Here is a 22,640-nt window from a genome sequence, read left to right on the forward strand (position 1 = left end):
ATTAACCTAATTCACATGTGTATGTTTGATATACCGGGACATTTTTTTAACATTGAACATAGCCCATACTTATTCCCTATGTTCAGTTTTAAAAAACACAGGTCAATGCATGTATGTAATCACGTAACCAAGGTAACGAAAATAAATACTTGACAGTTTAACAAAATGGTCAAGTTATTTGAAGAAGAAATACACATAATGCAGTTATTCTATGCTAATCAGAGCATTAGAAATGTGCGTGACATTTCCAATGCAACACATGATAGACCAATTCCATCAATCGGAACAATTTTTAACATTATTTCAAAATATCTGGTCTTCAGTATGGTTGGTTACATAGCAACTCACAATGCATTGATCTGTGTTTTTTAAAACTGAACATAGGGAATAAGTATGGACTATGTTCAGAGTTAAAAAAATGTCCCGGTAGATGATAGATCGATAATGGGGATCTTTCTTATCGACTCCTCAACGTCATGCGGCTGTCTCATTTGAGATTGGCGGAAATTTCAAACCGGATGAAAATTCTGTACTAATAGTGGCCGTTCCTGACACAAAATCAAACTTTAACTGTAACCAATCCAGATTTTGTAAGATTACACCGGAAATATGCAGATAGATATGTTGTAATTGTAATAATAAATAAATATAAAAATGACTTTTACTTTTACGGCCGTCGTCAAGGCAACGGCTGCGAAATTCAATTTCGCGGCCTGTTGTAGGCACGCGAAGTGCTCATTTCGCGTACGGTTGCACACAAAAATTATTTATGCACTGGACGTTCGACCGATATTTATCTTGAGAGCCTGCATGTGCATGTGCTGCCTGTTAGATCCTAACTAATTTATTCCCGTCTTGCGGCCTCGCATCCATACTTTACCATTTACATTCCTGTTCCCATTTGGCACATCATTTTACCCACACCAGCCAACACTTAGTGGCCTCACAGTCACTCAAAATATTCCCAAATGTTTCTTCTTTTCCTTTCCAGGTGCGATCACTTAATTTTACAGCTTATTACTATTATTCACAATTTTTATTGCCTCCAATCATGGTAAGATTGCCGATGGGCACCACTTAACGTTAAGATCCCAACAGTACAGTCTAGGAAGTTAATTTAGTTAATCGCAGGGCCCCGAGCAAGCCATGTATCAAAAATGGAAAATTATTAGAAAATAAATAGGATCATAAACGGCGCATTCTATTAGAAATGTGGGTGGTATTGGGTTCGATTATTTTAGTGTCGGCTGTGACCCTGTAATTTGCAATTTTACGAGTCTAATTTATAAGGTGACGGTTCCATAAAAGGACTCCACGTCTGGAGGAACGAATCCATCTGGCATCAGTGTCGATCCAGACTGTGGCTCGTTTCTTCGAGGCTAAGTGTAATAACTTCATAAGCCGTGTGGAATTATATGCATATTGCGTATTAGGACCGGAGCAGAATTTATCAAAAGAAAATTTGCATATTCCGGCTGCGGAAAAACGGACAATTTTCCGAGCTTTGTACGCACCTCTCGGGGTGCACCGACCGCGAAGTAATTTTCCCGGCGGTTGCCCCTCCCGTACTTACATGTTCCGTCAGTTGGGAAATTGGGGGTGCGATTTCGACGAGGCGTCGAAACCCTGCAATTGATGCGAAAATGATCGACTAATATACAATTACATCATCATTGACTTAGAGGCATTTATCAGAATTCCTGGGGCGCGAGCGGGAGCACGCGTAGGAATTTCGTTAAGATTTAAATAAAGCTCCCCGGCGTTGAAGGGTGAGGTCGGCGGCTTTTGTCGGTTTCGAGGGTGAAAGCACGAAGAGCCCCGGAATATTTCCATATGTGACAAGGGTGAATACTTACGGAATACCATTACATTTCTATATGCGAATATACGACGGAATAAAACGATATATGGGTGGCACATCGAGGACGGAAAAGCTGCTTAAGCTCGGCTGGTGTTGTGCCACGCAACATAATAAGACGGGAGCTTTGTGCCAGTTGTAATTTAGCAACTTATTAATCGACGACAAATTGCCGCCTGTTCCACGGCGGGAATATTTGATGAATTACGACGAGGATAATGCAAATATCCTCGATTTAACTTGCACAATGAGTGGAGCTCGAGTGGAGACTCTTGGAACATGTTAGTTGTTGCGAAATTGCAGAATAAAGAGCCCTCGTTGTCCTCCAGACAACTTCAATTATAAATGCACCCTCCAACTCTACCTACCCCCGCGTCATTTTACTACCCGCCTTCGTGACGACTTCATGTCGATTCTGGTCGTGCCAAATTGGACTGATGCCAATTTGTGCTCTTTAATTGATGGGGAATGTTTTTTCAGATGGGTCGACTGCGGCGCTCTCGCCAAAAAAACAAAAATCACCAATCTAAATGATCATTCGGTGTTTATTCGCACCACGTTCGCGTCACTAATGTTGCTTCAAATTTATCGGCACCAACGATGAAGTAAGAAACGACATGACTTTTACAAAACATGGGTTTCACACATACAGGTGTCTATCTAAACGCCAGTCTTACATGGAAACTCTGACTTGTATCAAATATTAAGATGACGCTTACTTTGACGGCCGCGAAATTGGATTTCGCGGCCCGTTTTAGGTACGCGGAATGCCCGTTTCGCGTACGGTTGCACAAAAATGTTATTAAAGTCCATAATTTTGAATCTTTTGATGAACTTTACTTCTCTTTTCGTCGACGGTCCTCTCCTCGCCGCATCCCATAACAAACAATTACTTTTTTGTGGCCCGACTCGCGAAGCCAAACATGCAAATCATCATATTTCGATTGAAAACAATCCCATGACTAATTGTTAAACAAAGCGCCTTATTAAAATTACGTGATATTGTTCCGCCGTCCCGATAAAATCTAATTAGTCTGCCTCTTACTAATTAGGAAACTTTCACGCACACTTAAGCCGGCACCGTTTTCCCGTTCCGACCTCGATTGTGTTTTTATTTCCCGAACTAGTTTTCCGGCCCACGCACCGCTGCATTTTTTCCCATGCATTGCGGATCGTTCTCGCCAAGGAAAAGGTGTCAGTTTCGCGGATGTTTCGCCCCCATATTAATTAACGCTTCGTCAGTGCCAACCGGAAATCAATATGGGTTTTGGCTTTGGTGTTGTGACGATGGTCCGCCAGACCGCAACGGACATAACTCGGCATTAACTCCGACGTTCGGCAGCCGGTTATGACGCCTAGAAATGTTAATATTGACTGCCATAGGGAAGGATTAAGCTCCCCGCGGCTCCCCTGCGACCGCACGACACTTCTTCTAATTACCGGAATGCGGGGCACATCTGCGGAAGCGGAAAACGATCAAAGTGGCCGACGACGCACGTCGGAGCTAGAGGCGTCGATCGAGAAAAGCGTGTCGTTCTAACCCGCACTGGGTTATTGTTTGCTCGGACTTTTATCATTTCTGGTTTGTCGCGTTGAGATGTGAATTCCTAAACTGCGGTCAACTGATTGCAACGGTGAGGGCTGGTGGTATTAATGGCAGTTTTATTACCAGCCGGTTCGATCAGTTGAATGTTCAATAAGCACTCGTAAATCAGAAGGACGTACAAGATGAATATACTACTTTTACGTGTGCATGGATACCAACATCATTTTTACAACTCCATTGTTCTTCTGGTCTTGACGTTGCCTGAAGAGTCTTCGACTCACCGACCAGATGATTTACTCCCCACTAACTGCTCGTTTTACTGCACTTTGCCGAAAAAATACTAAAACAATTCAGAATGCCGTCATTAGTTTCACGATACTTATGATTTACACCGCTCCACACCGCAGATCTTATGCTTTCGTGTGCAAAACTGATTATTACAGTTTCGCTACTCGTGTCTAAACGGTTTACAAGTTGAAACAGCAACAAAGCGCGTACCACACGGTTCCATCTTGGAGCCTGCACTTGTTCCAGTTTATAAGAGTAATATGTTGGTTACATTTTTACCGTATCAATTGGCAGGAAGTATGATGAGGGAGAACGGAACGGAACGGGAAACCTGCAGGATTTTCTTTTAATTATTTGTGAAATGGGATATACGATAATTAAGAACGGGGCAGGTGATATCATCACCCGACCTCAAGACGAGGAAATCTGATATTTAAATCTAATATCCTGACCGAAACAGGAATCGACACCGAGTTGCTCGAATTACACTGAATTTAATAGAGTGGGAATGAGGAAGCAACTGTCGAGAATCTTAAGTTACCTTGAAATTCCAATTTAAAACTAGCAAATTAAGGTAAAAATTGTGTGACCAGTTTTTTGTAGTTTTTCATCAAACGTTTCAAGATTGTAGACAAAAAGTCCCGATCCGATATACAAATCTTGGTTCGGTTCTTTTGATCTTTTGGCCAAGAGACAAATTGCTAAAATTGTGATGAGCAAAACAATTTAGAATATGACACTACTTAATTCTCTAAGTTGGATTCATTTTTGTTTAACTTTTATTGTTTGCAGGAAAGATATCGTAAAGATAACTTTTCGAAACAGTTCTTTCACCGGAAGTATTAGAAACTTTGTCCACCGCTTTCACTACTTTATGTTAAAATTACAATTTGTAACAATATTATATGTACCGATTTTAACAAAACATATTATCTTCCTTGCCACTCGTCCTTAATTGTAGACATTATTTCGAAGGAAATTGTAAATTATGTCACAAAGGATGACATTTTCATTATTACGTTACATCGCAGACATTTAAAGATATCCTTGTCTGGTAAATGTTACTGTAAAGTCAACAACTTGTACACAAAGGCGACAATAAATATTTGTCGCATAGAAATTAGGCTTTCACCTCACGTTTCGTACATTATTTATCAATTCCAGATTCGTGCAAACATTTTTCAAAGATTTCGTCATCAAGATTGCTTTATCCTGCATTCTAAAACCAAATAAAAAAAAATCAATGTCCACTATGGACCCACATTGACACGTCTTTCAAAAATTTCAGGAAAATTTTCGCGCCGAAGCAGCCGACCATTCCTATGACAACGTTTACCAAGTTGTCAGGAAAACTGCTGAATTATTTGGAGAAAACGGAAGAACAGCCGAGGTGTTTTGCGAGACAGAAATAAGACATATCTTTTCACTTACCTTCGGTCACTTCGCTCAGCTTGAGCGAGCGACACTGCTCCCTGGTGCAGGACATCGTCTGCGTGTCCTTCCCGTTGCAGGTCTTCCTCCCTTGTCCTCCCCCGGGTATGCACTGCCTCTTCCTCGTCTTCAAACAGTCCGAATTGCAATGAGACCATTCCGACCACGCCGACCACCTCGCCGGTTCCACTACAAAAATCACAATTACCCATATTCGCGTGTCAACGGGACCGAAATCAGTATCAGTTTACCGTAGCCGTTATCGTAACTGCCGTAGTCGTAAGCGTTATCCAACACCAGCTCTTCTACGACAGAAGCAGGAAAGGACGAGCGGTTAGTTAGCGAACAGATCGGGTTAGCTCAGCATTAAGCAGGAAGTGCATAGAAACAGAACGTATCGTTACTCTACATTATCGGATCGCGTACCTTGAGGGCATGGGATGCAGTCCTTGGTGCGTCGAACGCTCGATCCTTGACACTGGAGACCCGCGTTGCTGGGCGGGGGGTGGCTGCAGGTGCGGGTGCTCATCTTCCCCGAGGAGAGGGTCGCGCCGGGGCAGCGGCAGTCGGTCCAGGCGGACCAGGGGGACCAACCCCCGTTCACTGAAAAATCACGAAACAGTTATTGGCGATTTCGGCGCGCTACTGTTGACAGAAATCAGCTGATTGAAAGTCATAGTCGCGCTCGACCCGGCTTATATTTGAATTAGCCACCGACCTGAGTATGACTTTGCTCAGTTCAAACAATTCACACCAGATGTCTCACTGATAAATGGATTCGCGAATAGTAATCGTGTAAAATAGTCACGGTAAATTCAAAATTTTACGAATGGTCCAACCGATCATTTTTATTTGCCAGACGGACCTGCATGCTGAAAGCCCAACAAATCGGTGCGATTTAAAAACGTTCCATTAGCGCCGAACCGGTTTAATTTCGGATTAAAAAACAACCGAATGCATCGCAAATTGATGAAACTGCACATTCCGCAGTTCTGCGATCTGAAATATGCATCTCAGCCCCGCCACCCATCCACGTCGGATTACTTCCGGGAAGCGCCCGACTCCGGTTGCGCTCCGGGTTTTAAAGATCCCGAAATCAAAGCGCCGCTAAGCCGCAGAATTAAACTTCTAAACCGGTACTTTTTTCCCATCATCGTTCCTCTGTATTTGTCGGTTGTTCGTCGGTGTAATCTAGAAACTTTAAATGTGTTTTAGCCCACTTAGCAACTCTGATATATAAAGTTTTTCCATTGTCGGATTGATTGTTTTATTTCCTGCTGAGACGTGTTTTCGCGACGCGAATATTCCGTCCGGGGGGGTGGGTGACAGGTTTCGCTTAATGAACGTCAATAGTTTCTTTGTGGAGCTTTTAACGAATTCATTTTAAAATTATCGCGGACAAAATTAATTCAAAGGAATACGGCAAGGATTCGAAATTAATTTGGCTGTCTTTGTGGCGGCACAAAGGCATATCTTTAAGGCAGATCGGATTAGGCTTATAAAATTACGGATTTCGTCCGGGGCCCGTCTCGGAAAAACCGCCGAATTTCCACAAAACAGTTTTATTAATTAAAGTTGGAAAACAATCGAGTCTTGATGGTGCTGATCGAGCACTTAATTAAAACCGAACGGGTGCGGAGTTCATCGGCTCGCTCACTTTTTACAAAACCTGAAATATTTCGATAGGGATCGCCGAGTTTACATAAGAATTTCCACCGCTGCATCTCCGAACGGGGAATGCCGCTGCTGCAATGCGACTCCTTTTGATCTCGAGATTAAACACTAATCTGTTTACCGGGAACCGGTACTCCTTTTTATGTAAATTTTTCTACTTCACTTCTAACGTCTCTCGTCGATCGTGCCTTCCACCCGCACGTTATAAATTCAAACCCGAACAAACCTATCGGCGACACCATCGACAACTCATTTTTTCCTGATCCCCAAATCGACAACTTGTTTTAAACTGAATCGGCGCTCGAACCATTCATCATTCCGAACCTCCCTGTCAATTTCAACTTGGATGTCCCGGAGAAACTTTCTTAATAAAAAAAAACACACACACACACAACTTTCAACCCTTCGCGTCCTCTTTTGATGTTCGGGGGCCCTCGCGCGCGAGATTTGGCGGTAATGAGGGCGAGTCCTCGACACCACCTCACGTGTCATTTCGCCTCGGAATACATTAAGCTCCGTCGAGAATTTACATCGCCTCGACACGGGCCCCTTAAGACTTGGAATTCTTTCCACGTTGTAAGACAATGGTCCACCATAAGCCCCCGCTGTTTTCGAGGGAGAAAAAAACAGCCAGAATGTTATGACAGGCATATTTAACGGGCGGTTTGAAAAAAGGAAGCATGCTTGTCGGTGTATTTATATTTAATGACCCGGTCGTATTTATTTATTATCCTTTTGTACTTGACGGTGCGTAGGTGTGTGTGGCCGAGACGCACTCCGTGGGGCTTCAAATATTGACCGTGAACGAAAGCGAGTTTGCGAATTCGAGATTAACGGTCGTGGAATCCGAAAATACCTGAAATATGCGCAAATAACGGTGTTGTGGGGAGCTGCAGATTCGAATGCCTGTCCATTTTTTAGATTGTCGAGAATGCGCGAGCGTGAAAATGTTTTGGCAGCCTGACGGAATTATCGAATGGAAATGAGCTTTTTAAAATATTTCCGAAGACGATATCAATGGGACTGTGGAAGACGCGGTGACTCGTCAAGGTTAAAATTTAAATGCTCTCGGGACATTTTACAACACAAGCAATTCTCTCGGAAAATACGGTTAAAGCTCGTGCTTATGATTCTGTGTGGCACCGTGCACGTCGATGCCAACATGAAAATTTTAGATGAGTCGAGTGAAAGAAATATTGTCGAATGCTTTACTTATTAAAGAAATTTAATAATACTGGCGGTGGCAGGTACCAAAAGGAACATTCACATTTGACTCGGTGCTTTAGCAACGAACAAGTTTTCTTAGAAATATTTCTACGTTTTATTAACTATGTAGATCTAAAGAAATAGTGAAAAAGGCAACTAAAATTTTAGTTATTTTGTAACGTAGATCAAAATGATAGTCTTAGGTATTGGTAACTTTCTTTTTAATATTTCTTTTGTTGAAATGATTACATATTTCTTTTATTACAATTTTCTCTTTTGATATTAACACTATCTATCATCTATTCTTCATCTTTTCGTTACCTTTATTCTCAAATCGATAAGTTCATTCCAAAAGTGGCCACAAATTTCCTAATTGCGAGCAAATCTCAGTACATTTTTAAAACAATTTGTCAAAAAGTATTGTAACACGGATAATCATCCACAAATAGTCGGCGCGGCGACTCAGTGGTGTAATAAACTGGCGTGATCTTCACATTATTTTCGGGGGATGTTTTTGCATTAGTTAAAGAGCGCTCGTTAAGAAAAATGGTGCAGCTCAAGCTCAATGCATGTAGCCGAAATTTTCAAGTCTCCATGTCTCATTACAAAGCGCGTTGTTGTCTCGTTGTATGCCTCGTGCTCCTGTGTTTTCAGTGCTTCTGTGATTTATATAAATTTATTGTCGACGGATGCATAAATTCATTCTTAAAGTGGTAAGATTTAAATTTCCCGCACAAAACTCAAATTTGGCGAGGCAGTGTAAATCCGGCTTTTCATGGCATCACTACGAACTATCACGTGAACATCTCGTGACAACTCCACTGGTTCGCCGCACCAACTATAGTATTTGGAGTATGATAGTCAAAGTAACTGATTTTAATTCTTCTCATTCTACATTCTCATTTTCCTCTTGACATCAATCTAATTTTCTTATGATTCTCTTTCCGACATTTTATTTTTCTTATACATTTTTGAAGATTATCATATTTTTGACAGGTTTTAATTTTACATTCTCTAGATACATATGTACACTATCGGACAAAAGTAAAGCAACTTCAAAAAAGAAAAGGAAAAAATTCAATATTTTATATTTAAATGGCAGAAATACAAATTCTAATTACTTTTTAAATCCCAAGTAGGCGGCTGTCACCTGTGATAACTAATCGTTTATAATATTAACCCAAAGCAATTTAAGAAATTTTATTATCGCAAGTGCACACCGTTTATGCGACAAAAGTAAAGCAACACTTTGAATTTTTCGTAAAATAAAAGTCTTTGCTTGAAGTAAGAACTAAAATATTCCAATTTATCATTGTTAGTTATTTCCACATAATTTTAGTCATGCCACGAGGCATCCCTATCTGTAAAGAATTAAAGCAGATGGTAATAAATGCCCATCTAGAGAGAAAAAAACAGTCTGCTATTTCGAAACAGTTTCTTTTGCCGAAATACAGTGTGTCAAAAATAATGTCTACTTACAACGAATGAGGACACTTAGACAAATTTCCAAAATCAGAAAGACCCAGAAAAACTACTATTTTAATGGATAGACGGATTAAAAGAATGTCTCAAAATGATCCATGGTTACCTGCACCGCGGATTATTGCAGAAATTCCGGAAATTCTGGTTAGTCCAAGAACAATTCAACGAAGATTAATACAAGCAAAATTGTTTAGTCGACGTCCAGTGAAAAAGCCCCTTGTTTCTAGAAGAAACAGATTAGCTAGGCTTGCATTTGCACGAGAGCATATTAACTGGACCATACACGATTAGAAAAAAGTCTTATTTAGCGATGAAACTCGCTATAAAATGTACAGTTCTGACGGAATGAAACGTGTAAGACGACCAGTTAACACCAGAATACCAGATCAATCTCAAGTACGCTACACCTACAATTAAACATGGAGGGGGGAGTGTTTTCTTATCGGGTTGTTTTTCGTGGAATGGAGTAGGCCCCTTGCACCGTATTGAGGGAATCATTGATAGATATTTTGTTTATCGGGACATTCTGCAAAATGTAATGCTACCATATGCAGAATGGGAAATGCCTTTGCGTTTCGTGTTTCAACATGATAACGACCCTAAACACACGACGCGACTTGTTCAGGAAAGGTTTCACAATAACAATGCTGAGATTTTGCAGTGACCACCACAGTCTCCAGCTCTCAACCTGATCGAAAACTTATGGGACGAGGTAGAACGTCGAATTCGCACAACTCGGTTTCCTAATACACAGGCATTGCTTGAAAAAATTAATGAAATTTGGGCAAATCTTCCAGACAATACCATTCAAAATTTGATTTCCTCAATGCCACGGCGCTGTAGAGCGATTATAAGTAATAATGGATATTCCATTAATTATTAGAGTAGTAGGTACTATTGATAATTGTAATTGTTATTTTTTAATGTTCTTTTTAATTGTTGTTTTCGATAAGTTAAATAAAATCATCTTGTATAGAAGTGTTGCTCTACTTTTGTCGCAATGATTTTTTCAGTAATTTTTAATATTAACATTTTTGAAGCCAAACTATGCAGAAATTGTACCATTTTTGTCTGATGCATTACTTAACTTAAGAGGTGGTAATTCATTATAATTAATTTAAAAAATCTCCAAATTCTAAAACTATTTTTTAGTTATAATAGAAACAACAATTTTGTTGCTCTACTTTTGTCCAATAGTGTATATCAAAAAGTGACCGCGTCTTTGAGACATTTGTAGGATTTGATTCTTCTTCACTAAGGTTTTTTGGCAATCCCAAATGAAACAAGAGGATGGTGCTTTTTTATTTCCCATTTTCATCGAAATATTTGTTCCTAACATTCTTATCTTATCTTTGTGTGTTAGCAAAAAAGATCTTCTTAGCCCATTGTACCATTTTCTTTTACTCTTTATTGTTTAAAAATAGATGATCTGTCAAATAACTGTAAATTGGCTGTGCAGGAAGATGTTGGTTTTTGAAGATTCTAAGGAAGTCTCGTTTCGTCGTCTGTCCACTAATGTATAAATAGTATGTTCATATTTCTCACATTAACATTCACAATTAAAAATTATTGCATAATAACATTATTTACGTGATTTTCAAACTAATCGATCATTTTGTAAATCTACAACAATAATAATTGTCATAACTGTAACCCCGTAAGTAATTCCTGTCTGCATTAATTCATAATTCCGGTCTGCTATTTCGATGAATTCACTTCTGTATTATATCTTAGTGCAAATTTGCATGCACAATATGCAATTAGAGTGCACATGTGTAGTTTCTAGCGTACCTAAATTTACTTGAGAATTTAACAGAACCTCATTAGTTGTAGGTACGTCACAAAATTGAAAATTGTTTTTGTCCTTTTCTTCTATTAATCTCAATGAAATCGTTTACACACAAGTAAAAAAAAAACACAAATTGTTTGATACTCCAACAACCAGTTTATTTGAAATAAATTGACTTGTCTTTCATTTAAATCCTTTAAAATTTAACGGCCTCGACGTTCGCCAATAGAACTCCATTTGAATTTTTTTTTGAACGACCACTCTTGTGACACAGTTCCAAAATAGCAATTCGTCGGCCTCATTGTTATTCTTTTAAACGATCCCTTTCGCCGTCCAAATTTAGCCGCGATCAAAGGAATAGCTCGGATATGAGTAAATTACGAGTTGCTAACCCCTTGAGTAATTGCAGTCACATTTGTTTGTCCACTTCAATCTTAATTTGTCCAAAGTGAACGAATGGAAGTCGTGCTAATGCGTCTGCACTTAAAATACTCGATTCTTCGTCTGCAGGCCCGCCGTGCTTCACCGAACCGTTCCGCTCCCGCTGGCTGAAGCTTCCGAAACTAATTATTTTTAAAAATAACTCGAAACACCGTAGGGCGCCCGCTCTCTGTTATCTCGAGTGGAAAGGCAAACATGGAAATTTCGAGCGAGCGGGAGCGCATTCGGACAGAACGCGTCGGCCTTAGAAAGGTGTTTGACGAGCGGTATCACCGTATCACCTTTCCGGCCAGGGCAAATATCAAATAAGAAGCAATTTGTGTGAAATTTGCTCGTGCAGATGGGATGGGATTCGCGAAAATAAACAGTTCCGCGGAGATGAAACGCACAACATGTGGGACATCGGCGAGAAGAGACCCATTGAAGCTTAGAGCTTCCAAATATTTACCAGTTCCCATGTTAATCTTCACGTACTCTCGCCGAAAACTAAAATAACAGGAATGTGACGAAAAGAAAATCAACACGGCACGTTTCGTGACCACATCTCGGATTTTATTCCACAAATAATGGTGTTTGTTTAAGAGTCACTTCTCGTGTTTAATAATAATACGGGCGGTTTTAAATTTCACCTGTCCATATTTCCCCCAGGTGTTCCAAAACACGTCGGACGTAATTTATTGCGGCAATGATACATGCCTAATGTACCGTTCGCAATGAGCACCTGCCTCACTCAACTGGTGCTCGTTTTTCAACCTCCACGAAAACGGTAGTTGAACGACGACTTCAACAGTCCCACCAGATTAAGTCCGTCGGAATGCCTCCGCGCTGTCGCTTTTTAACAGATGAATGGGCTTGCTTTGATTTTATTACGCTGTTGTCTGGTAATTTTAATGACGGTCATTGCTGATGGGACCGAATTGTTTCACCGCCGACATTCCGGCCTAATCCGTGCAAAAAGGACCATCAAATGCAGGCTAATACGGATACAATTAGGACGAAAGCCTCGTTCTTTGTTTTAATTGGTTTAGTGCGGCCTGCAGCTGTCTAAAAGAGACCGTTTTCCGATCCTCGAATTCTGAACCGTCTGTTTTAGTTTGTGCTCTCAAAGTGATTCGTTTCAATTAATGTTTTTACCCTTCTACGTTGATTAAAAACGCCGAACCGATGGAACACAATGTAGGCTGATTCCTTTGCTCCGCCCTTTCCTATCGCAACGAGCTCATGAAGCCAAAAGAAAATCGAACAAAGGACGTGGAATATCCGTAATTAGCCGATCGCCCATCAAAACTGCACGAGCTTGCAGAATGTCGCGAATATAGAACATTCACCGTAATTGAGGAATTCTTTATCACTGCTAACAGTATTGCCATGTTAAACCCGAATCAAGACTGTTCAAGTCTGCAAACACGAAGGATGTTTGAAAATCTAGAGGCCTGATCTCGAGACCACCAAAAGATGATTTAAAAACTGGTTTTATTTTTTTTAGATCACCTTCAAAAACACATTTGCTCTCTCCATGCTGCAATCCCGTCTTAAAAGGGGTTTTTCCTAAGTTAGCAACAACTCCCCAATAACTGCAATAATTTCCTCATTTGTTGCAAATTTCTTTCCATCTAATTGTAAGCAATTTTTCACTTTACGAAAGGGTGAAAGTTCCAAGGAGTCATATCTGTCTATGACTGATCCAGAAGATTCACAAATTCTCTCTGATGACGGTCTAATCTCTTAGAAGATAATCTCATTTTTAACTCTTTAGAATTCCAAAAGACTGATGATATGACTTTTCCTCCTTTTTCGAAGAAGGCTTTTGTATGTGTCTACACATTTCAATCTTGTGTCTTGTAATCTCTCTGGATTTCATCAGTGGTAATAAAAATAGTAAAGGTTCAGTCTTTCCTTCTCTCCCAAGGGAGGTCAAGCTGTTGGTAGGTTTTCCAACGCCTATAACCACAATGGAAGGCAGTTAGGAAGGGTATAGCCAAGGATTGGTTCGAAAGACATATACGTCGTTGGTATCGATGGGAAGAGATGTTGACCCAGCTTTTGCCTATCTTTGATATACGCCTATCAAGATTTATGGTGTGGAGAAACCTCGGAAAAAACCCATACCTGGTCAGGCGGTCCTGGGATTCAAACCCCGGACCTCTAAAATGTAAAGTGAACCCGCTACGTCCTTAGCCACAGAGCTTGGTTCAATGTTAATAAATCTTCTACAACTATGGTTGTTGCCTCACGTAGGCACTGCACAGCTTTGAATTTTTTTTAGGAAACCTACCAAGGACAATAATTTATAAGTCAGGATAAGTTAAAGGTAATGTTTGGCGACGGTTCATGTTCCACGGCACTTGCAAAATAAACTCCATGAACCGCGATTAAGCTAGTGTCCAAACTGGTTAGAGCCGTGGACATAAAATCTGAGAAAACAACGCAATAAAGCCATAAAACTCGCACGGATGCATTAATCGAAAAATATGTGCACGCGATACGAACTTACAACACTTTGTTTCGGTGTAAATTTTAATTAGCCTCGTAAAACACTTAATTCAAATTACAACAACGTCATATATCGAACGCTTTTTTATGTGGAGGCTTCAGATGGGGAGGTAAGTCCTCGGGAAGATCGTTACCCTCCACCTTCACGTTGATCAAGTGCATGGCCAAAGCGAACTCGTCCCTGTCCAAAAACCCATCCCTGTCCACATCTGCGAGTTTCCAAATTTTGCTCAAGACAGAATTCGGCAATTTTGACTTGATCAGTTCCGGTTTAGCCGTGGCTCCCGATAATTTCGTCCCGCTGGGTGAAAGTCTGTCAAAAATCGCATCAAAAGCGGCTCGTTCCTTGTTGACGATCCATTCGGGCTCGCCCAACCCCGCGTTGACACCTTCGCCCCTCTTGTACCCAAACGGCGAGCTGCGATCTCCTATATTTTCGAAAGCCCCTCCTGTCACCTCGCTCTTGTTGATTTCGTTGACTTCGTGCGCGATCATCGACATCAACTGGGCGATGTCGTCGCTCAACATCTGGTCCACCACCTCGAGCAGCTTCGGCTTGAGCGAGTGAAATTTCTTGAAGTCGTGCTTCCCCAAAGCGTCTCTCATCTTGTGTATCTCGGGAAAATCCCCAGCCGAGATGTTGTGCTCCCTCTGAACCTTCACGTAGATCTCGTTCAGATTCTTGATCAACTCCTTCTTCTTCGCCTCCTTGCCCAGAACGTTGGGCATCTCTTTCTTCAGCTCCGCGATGATGTAGGCGTGCACTTTGGCCAGACGCGCTCTCTTGATCAGATCGTTCAGCTTGCGGAGGGCCGAGTTCTTGGGCAAACTTTGCAGGTCCTTGAACAAGTCCTGGGCCTCGTCCTCGAACAGGCGCCTGTTCACGTCGAAGCGCAGCGGCTGGTCCCAGAACGACCCGATGTAGACCCGCACCACTTCCGGCATTTGCAGCACTTTGCCCAGGGACCACATCAAGGCTCCGTAAACTCTCATCAGTTGCTGGTGGTCGATCATGTCCGCTTTGTTCAGAACTATTCGGATTTTATCATCGTGCCCTCGCAGCGCCTCGATGGAGCGACGGAATTCGTCAGAGATGTCCAATTTGTGGGCGTCGAACAGCAGGATGATCCTGTCGACGCGCTCGGCGAACCACTCCAGGACTCCGGTGAAGTCGTAGCCGCGGTCTATCCGCTGCTTCTCGCCTAAGGACCACCACCGGAACTCAATTTTTACGGTTGAGGCACCCGGAAGGCAGCACCGTCGCTCGTTTTCAGAAATCCCGACACACAAAAGATCCGATTATGGAATACCAAAACAAAATAATCCAGTTTCATTTTTAATCTACTCAGACAAAAAACTTCAAGATAAACATAGACTGAGACAAAGATTTCCTACTTTTTACTCAAACATAAAACAAAAAGAAAAACACAACTTTCCAAAAAGTACTATTACGGAAGACAGAAGCTCATTTTAAAAGGCAAATTACATTTAAAATCAGCAAAATCTGCTCTCGAAGACTACATGACAATTCTTTGTCTTTGTCTATCTTATAGTCACTATGGGCCAGAATAAGAATCAGTCTGTGTCAAGGTCACGGGTTGTAACATCATCAGAGGACTTAGATGACCATGGAATTTTATCAACGTCTGAGGAAAAAAACGAGTCAGATTTTGATCTCTTCTTTTGGAACCCGTGATATTCCGTATTAGACGCGAGGACACTCTCAGAAAAAAAAATGCAAATTCTAAATCGATTAACTTTGAAAAAATCATGACTTTAAGCATAGACCTTTCGAGAATGGGTTAAAGGCACAAGATATTGTTTTAAAAACAAATGTAAGTATAAAGAAAATGGAGTGGAGATATTATTACCCCACCGAACATGAAAACTTTTCTTTTCTCTCTTGGACATTCACGAGGGTTCCCCACAAGGGCACACTGGCCGCTGAATATGCCAAGGGGAGAGAGGATCGAGTGAAAATTCTACAAACAACCCTTGCCTATTCCCTTAGATCTGCCGCTATTCCACATCAGGAGCGTATTCCATAATCGGGTCCTTCCCGTTTGAAACGTGTCAAAAGTGTCAACGCCTTTGACAGAAGCAAAGCTTTTGGTGTTTTTTATTTTCAAATGAGTGACAGTATTTGTAGGATTCGATGGGGATGTGACAAGTGTGCTGTCAGAGCGGTGTCAAATTTGGCAACGAATTTGTTTTCGGGCGTCGGTGCTGCACGAAGAGGCGCATAAATAAAAAGGTGCGTTTCCCAAAGAGGGTCGTTCAATATTTCAGCACCCCTCACCTGCGAGTATCCCCGGAGTATCAATAATAGACATCCCTTTGAGCACCGGAGATTTCACGAGTGAACACTGAAATCTGTTTAGGAAGGAATTTCCAAAGGCGGAGAGCGGCCTGAATTGTTTCTTGGGGTCGACGACAAGGGCATTCCCTGGTATTACACCTTCTTTCTCGCCGTGCATCACGGCTATAAATCTGTCGGTCGTCGGTTCCGGCCCTATTCTCATACCGGGGAAGTCTCTCTCCAGCAGATATTTTATAAACGTCGTTTTGCCAGTGGAATACTGACCGACGAGCAGGATCAGCGGTTTCGACTCGAAATCCGGATCGTTGAGCGAGGGCGAGTGGAACTCCTCGAACAGGTAGTGCTGCTCGAGGGGCAGCATCTTGTTCTTGTAGATGCTCTTCAGGCCCTCGGCGACGTTCTCGTAGCACTCGTGCACGATCTCCGGCTTTTGACTCAACCAACTAAACATTTTGACGATTTGTGACAGCTTCGAATTAAACAAATGTGAAATGTGACAACTCCGGCCTAACGATTAAACCGATAGCGGCGGAGATTTTTCCAGACCGGCGTCCTCCGGCACGCCGATAAATTATTCATAGATAAAGACGTGTCGGACGTTGCATCTGATTAATGTTGGGTACTTTTAAACAGTCAACATGACTTGTGTTAAACGAAATTAATTCTCCCAAGCATGAGAATCAATTTAAGTGTAATTTATTTTGTGATCCGGACTCGTGACCTCGCACTTACTCTCGCCCGGTGCAGCTATGCCATTTACATCAACACAAAAATCTGACACGGGTTAATTAGGTAACATGTAATTAAAATTCAATGATGGGCATGGGAAAGTGATTTACAGCGTTCGCTACTAATTAGATAAATTATTCAACGACCGCTCGCCGCTGTTTCGATTCGTTCTGTTTGCTCGCGCTAATGTGGAAATTAAGCTGGGTGTAATTTGATATCCGTCACTCCTAACAAGCCGATACATCATCTCCCATAATCCTCCATCGCCCGTCGAAAGCACACCGAAAGCTGCGAGTTCAACCGGTGCGTGCACGACTCGCCCGGACACCACAAAACTGTGTAAAACTCCCATCAGCGAAGAAAGCTTCCCCGTGAAGATAAAATTTATCGCCGCACCGTCTGTTCCACTTCGGCCGCATTTAAATCGAGAAAACGGATGGCGGAAGCTGTAACAGTCATAATTTGTCCTTAAATATGACACCGCATCGTTTTCTGTCAAATTCGATTAATGTCTTCGGCACTTTAATGACTCGTTCTTAGTCGAAGACTTCGACTAAAGTGGGAGTGACATATTAATATAATTATAAAGGCAAGAGTTACCCGATACGTTTCCGAGATAATCTGTGCTGCTCGGCCCCGGGCTCCTCTTACCATCCTCAGAGGACTATTGTTTGTGCCGCGAGGACGCCTCCGACAGACGCCGTTCCGCTCCTACGGCTCCAGCGTTCCGAAATCATTTTTTTCACCGGATGGTTGGTCGCATCGAATTCACATTTAAAACTCCAGATCAACAGGTGGCACTTGAGAAAAAATCGAGTGGATGTTTCGGGCCGGTTTCAGGTTAGTTTATGTCAGATTTGGGAAACGGGGACACTATCTGGAGAAGGATCTCTCGTGAAGGGCCTTCTTGTTTTTATGCCTGAATAAAATCACTTTAAAAATAAACAGGGGTTAGGAAAGCTATCGTGTTAGGTGGCTTGTCGTAGTCTTTTTATTGTTTCAATAAATCCTCCGATTAGGAGAGCATCGAAGTGCACGCTGTTGACACGACGTCATTTATTAAGGCCCACTTGTCACCATCGTTCCCGTCCAAAATTAATTATCCACATAAATAATACACTTCACACAGATTTTCTTAATTGCACGTCACTTTTTACAAATCGTTTACAAAATTATCCAGGCAGTGCTGTTCTTCTCGTCGACTCTTGGTGTCAACCTCGGCTACTCACCCAATTTTTAACTGCAAACATCGACAAAACCGAGTCGCAAAACGTCGTCATTGTCTCGAGCAAAAACAGACACGGCATCTGTGCCCTCACCTCAAGACCACATTAAGAAATTCAACTGGTTACGGTAGCACCTGCCTTCAGCAGTTTACCACTCGAGTTACGCTTCGACTTTACATTTTAATTTAAAATTATGAATTTTCTGCACGGCACAAGTTCATTAATTGCACTTGCAATCACTGTTGGGATAATGAAATTCAATAACGAATATTTTGTCTTTCTTTACTACGACGTCGTTGCAATTCCTTGGCAAAATATGCATGGCATTTTCCATTTAATTCGTTTTGTGTTGGATGAACGTGACGTTATAAAGCGTCTAGTGAACTCTTTTATGCCGCATTTTATCACAGGAACGCACAGATTCTGCCAATAGGCAGTACAGCATTGCACATTGAAGACCAACACTTCAATGGTGCATATTTATTTTGAAAAATAATATTTTACAGGTAGTGCGGAGACTCAGTCTTATTAGTGAAAAGGCTCACGGCCACGGCAGCTTGCAATTCCCTACGGGCCACCCAACCAGATACTAACCGCGTCCGGCGTTGCTTAACTTCTCTAAACGTACGATAATTAGTGCTTTCAAAGGGTAGGTTCGCCATCAGTAATAAAAAAAATTGTTATCAGACAGCAAAACATTGTCGAGAGATTAAAAAAATATGAATAAATGAGTATTTAACACAACAGCGAATGGATTGACGTCGACAACTGAAGAACAAAACATAGCATCAGTTTGAGTGCTTGTTAATTACTGAAATGGACCCAATCCGGGATCATCTCGTCGCTCCGGACCTATTTTTGGCCCCGGAGAGGCCCTAACACTCGTATTCCGTGTTTCGAGCGGTCGTAACTCTTGGTTAAAAAAAAACACGTGCCTCATAACTCGCTCCGGAGAAGCAATCAGTTAAATTGAGTCCTTAAGAGTACACGGGCCATAAAGCCGTGGCAATACCTAAATAATTAATCATAAAATAATCCCCGGCAACGGTACCCCGTAAATTACAGCCGAGTTGCGAGATCTCCTTTAAGACATTGATAAGTACCGCGTAAACTGCGCGATTTAATCGCTCCATTAAATTCGAACATAAAAACTTCGGCCGCGTCCAGTTCAGAAATTGATGCCAGTAATCGAAAAACTTTCCGGCCCAACTCGACCAAAACTGGGCCAACACGAGCCCTGGGAGTGACCGCGAATTCGACCTTGTCGGTGACGGACTCCCGCACGTGACGTCAGCGTGTACTCACCGTAGACGGTGATCTCGGCCGGCGGCGCCATCCTCTTGGCCGCAATGTTCTCCGCGACGCAGGTGTAGTTGTTGGTGTCCTGGGCGCGGGCCTGGCCGATCAGGAGGTGTCCTTCGGTGGAGACGAGGATTGAGGTGTCGGGCTGGAGGGGTTGGCCGCCCTGGAGCCAGTACACCCTGGGGGGCGGCACGCCGGCTGGCGGCACGCAACGCAGCTCCATCTGGTGGCCCATTTCCACGCGAGTGGACACGGGACTCTCCTCGAACGTCTTCTTCATGTCTGCGAACAAGAGATTACGGGAATTAGGTCGGGGATGAATCGATCCCGCTCTCGCTCGATATAATTTTAAAGCGTCATAAAAGTTGATTGTCTTACATGATCGTCTATTTAACGCGGGGCAACTTTAATCTCGATTAAATCGAGATATTATCTGGAACGTGAGTCGCTGGTGTTGTCTGTACCGCAGTGTTGAAGCCGCGATAGAGGCGGATCGATCGACATAAGAACGCACTTAGGGGCCTTTATAACCGACAAAATTTTTTAAATTGACATATCAGCTTGGCACAGTTTGGCCTGTCTCCAAGACTTCACCAGAAATGGGTTAATCGGGTAAACGTCGACGATAAAGGGTTGGCTATCTTTCAAGCTCAAAATACGGAAACGACGTCACCGGTGCACAACGACACCCCAAAAGAAACACTTTCTGACTTTTCTTCGCTGCAACGCCAAAACCTCCAACAGTTATCTACTAATTATGTGAAAATCGTTTCAAGAAGCCCCGAAAAAGAAAAGTCGAGTCGTAGATCAATTCGTACGAGCTTCAGCTGTCACCACTTGCGCTACGAATCAATCCAAGACTTGACTTTAATATTTCACGCAAATTTCCGACTTGTTTTTTATCGACGAGTCAGGATCGTTGGGTGTCCACGCTGGAGGTCTGTCAATTGTTGCTGGGGCAAGAAGAATCTGCAGCTGCGACTCGAGGAATGTCTCCCGTCGGATTTGGTCCTTGTATTTTTCTACGGCCATTCATCAGGGCTTTGTTTAAACAATGACGGCGTTAATTAGTGTCACAAGCGGCATTCTGGGAATAGGGCATGTCTTGTAATTTATTTTATTGCCGGGCATGTGCGCGTATAAATAAAAATGGGGGAGAAAACAAAAGTGTACAATGGCACAGAGACGAGATCCGTGGCGGGGCATTCAACACGTCTTTACGGCGAACGTTCACGCTTCCAACGTTCGAATCCTTTGAAATGTATTTTTGGATAGAAAGAAACAAGTTCCCCGATGTCAACGTCGAATTGCCTTCAGCTCTCTCCTACATATGATAAATGTGCAAGTTACCATTTGCAAATTGGACGGCTTTTGATACGCGAATTGAAAACACACAAACTTGCTCCCGGTGCTTGTTTGCTCTCGGATGAAAAAGAATCCCTTTCACGGAAAGGAATATAAAAAGGCAAATTAAAGTGAGGAACGCGATCCGCACGGCGCCGTTACGGAAACGAAAATTAACATCGGGACATTTCCGCCGCCCCAAATTCTGACGGAGATGTTGTCCACAAATGGAATTTTTCTCGATACTGCACCAACACGGATGATCGATCTGTTTATCGGACCCACTACCTGTTTTCCGCTTAATAATAGTTTGCGGAACGTGTTCCTTGCAAGAGGCGAAAATTGATCACCGTAAAATATGATTAATCCGTGCAAAAACCCGGAACAATCACGGTAATCCGCGTGGAGGGGAGGTGTATTCGCGGCGTGATGGTTCGATCGCAGACACCGGAATTTATATCGGATGATATCTGAGCCATTGTACGTGAAGGGATACGAATGCGAACGCATTTATCCCAACATATTGTCGTGTAAGCCCGTTATGCTCAGGTAGCTACTGAATGAGTTCATGACAAGTAATATTTCAATGGGCCTTAGTACCCGCTTAACGGGCGCACGTCATCTGCGACGGCGAACCGCAGAACATCTTCTGTTTTACATTCACGTCCGATTGCGCGCAGAACGTAGTGAAAGGTGAAGTGTCTAACAGAGAACATGATGAATGAGCGCACACATTTTCCTAATTCCGATCAGGTGTCGCGCATTTCGAGATGTGAAGAATTACGAATGGTTGCGATGCGAGGCTAAAGGGGTCATATGGGATCTACTCTCAAGAGGTGTCAATCCGAATGGACGTACGGCAACATTTCTTGTTCTTCTTGGAGTGTCAAAAATTTTAATCTGATTTTGTGTTGTTCCAGAGAACATCCACAACTTACAACATCATCAAGGGTTCTAAAAATGGACTATTTCTGAGCTTAAAACATACATTTTCTTCCATCGCATCAATTCTCTCGGTTCAAAGAACAGAAGACCTAAAAAGGGATATCAGTGGAACGAAGAGGTAGTGTATATCATCATGAAAGGAAGCAATCCAATATATTGTAGAGGTGTTGGATACTCTCATGGGCTCTGACCTTGGAAATATCTGCATGAAGCCGGAGGTATAAACCAGTGAAAAATTTGTAAATGAAAACGTCGACTACTCCAACGACGCAGCAAATTTCAGAGGAACACTGTCTACTCTTAGAAACTCAGCGAGACGAAACTAACGAAACGAATGGCGACGTTTTCTGGTCCTACTTGAGACCGATATTCGTCGTTTGCGCAGATATGACTCATCACCCATGAGAAAATCCAACACCTCTACCTACTTCTTTTTTTTGAATTCCGTAATTTTTGTGAATTTCTGCACCGTTTACAAAGCCTTCCGCAACCAGAACCGGCTCGCTTCCGCAAACAATAGAGCAACCACTCAACGATTCACGACCTCCTGCAGCCCTCAAATTTAT

The 22,640-nt window shown here is 42.3% G+C and overlaps 2 protein-coding genes across 7 annotated transcripts in view; both read right to left on the minus strand.

The window, feature by feature from the left end:
* unc-5 overlaps positions 1-22,640 on the minus strand; it is a 156,531-nt gene that overhangs the window by 27,135 nt on the left and 106,756 nt on the right. For 5 of the 6 annotated variants that reach the window (XM_069047147.1, XM_069047148.1, XM_069047149.1 and 2 more), the window contains 4 exons: positions 19,789-20,067; positions 5,550-5,726; positions 5,375-5,428; positions 5,124-5,312 (listed from right to left, as the gene is read on the minus strand). In XM_069047147.1, coding sequence (XP_068903248.1) covers positions 5,124-5,312; positions 5,375-5,428; positions 5,550-5,726; positions 19,789-20,067 — 699 coding nt within the window. The remainder of the gene's footprint in view (positions 1-5,123; positions 5,313-5,374; positions 5,429-5,549; positions 5,727-19,788; positions 20,068-22,640) is intronic. The other variant, XM_069047152.1, reaches the window with a different exon arrangement.
* LOC138130589 (EH domain-containing protein 1-like) lies at positions 14,215-17,205 on the minus strand. Its single transcript, XM_069047153.1, has 2 exons — positions 16,508-17,205; positions 14,215-15,410 (listed from the first exon to the last, which is right to left on the minus strand). Exons 1-2 carry the CDS (start codon positions 16,977-16,979, stop codon positions 14,275-14,277), a joined length of 1,608 nt encoding a protein of 535 aa, XP_068903254.1. The 5' UTR covers positions 16,980-17,205; the 3' UTR covers positions 14,215-14,274.

The sequence above is a fragment of the Tenebrio molitor genome, chromosome 5 (genome assembly GCF_963966145.1).
Source record: "Tenebrio molitor chromosome 5, icTenMoli1.1, whole genome shotgun sequence".
NCBI lineage: Eukaryota > Metazoa > Arthropoda > Insecta > Coleoptera > Tenebrionidae > Tenebrio > Tenebrio molitor.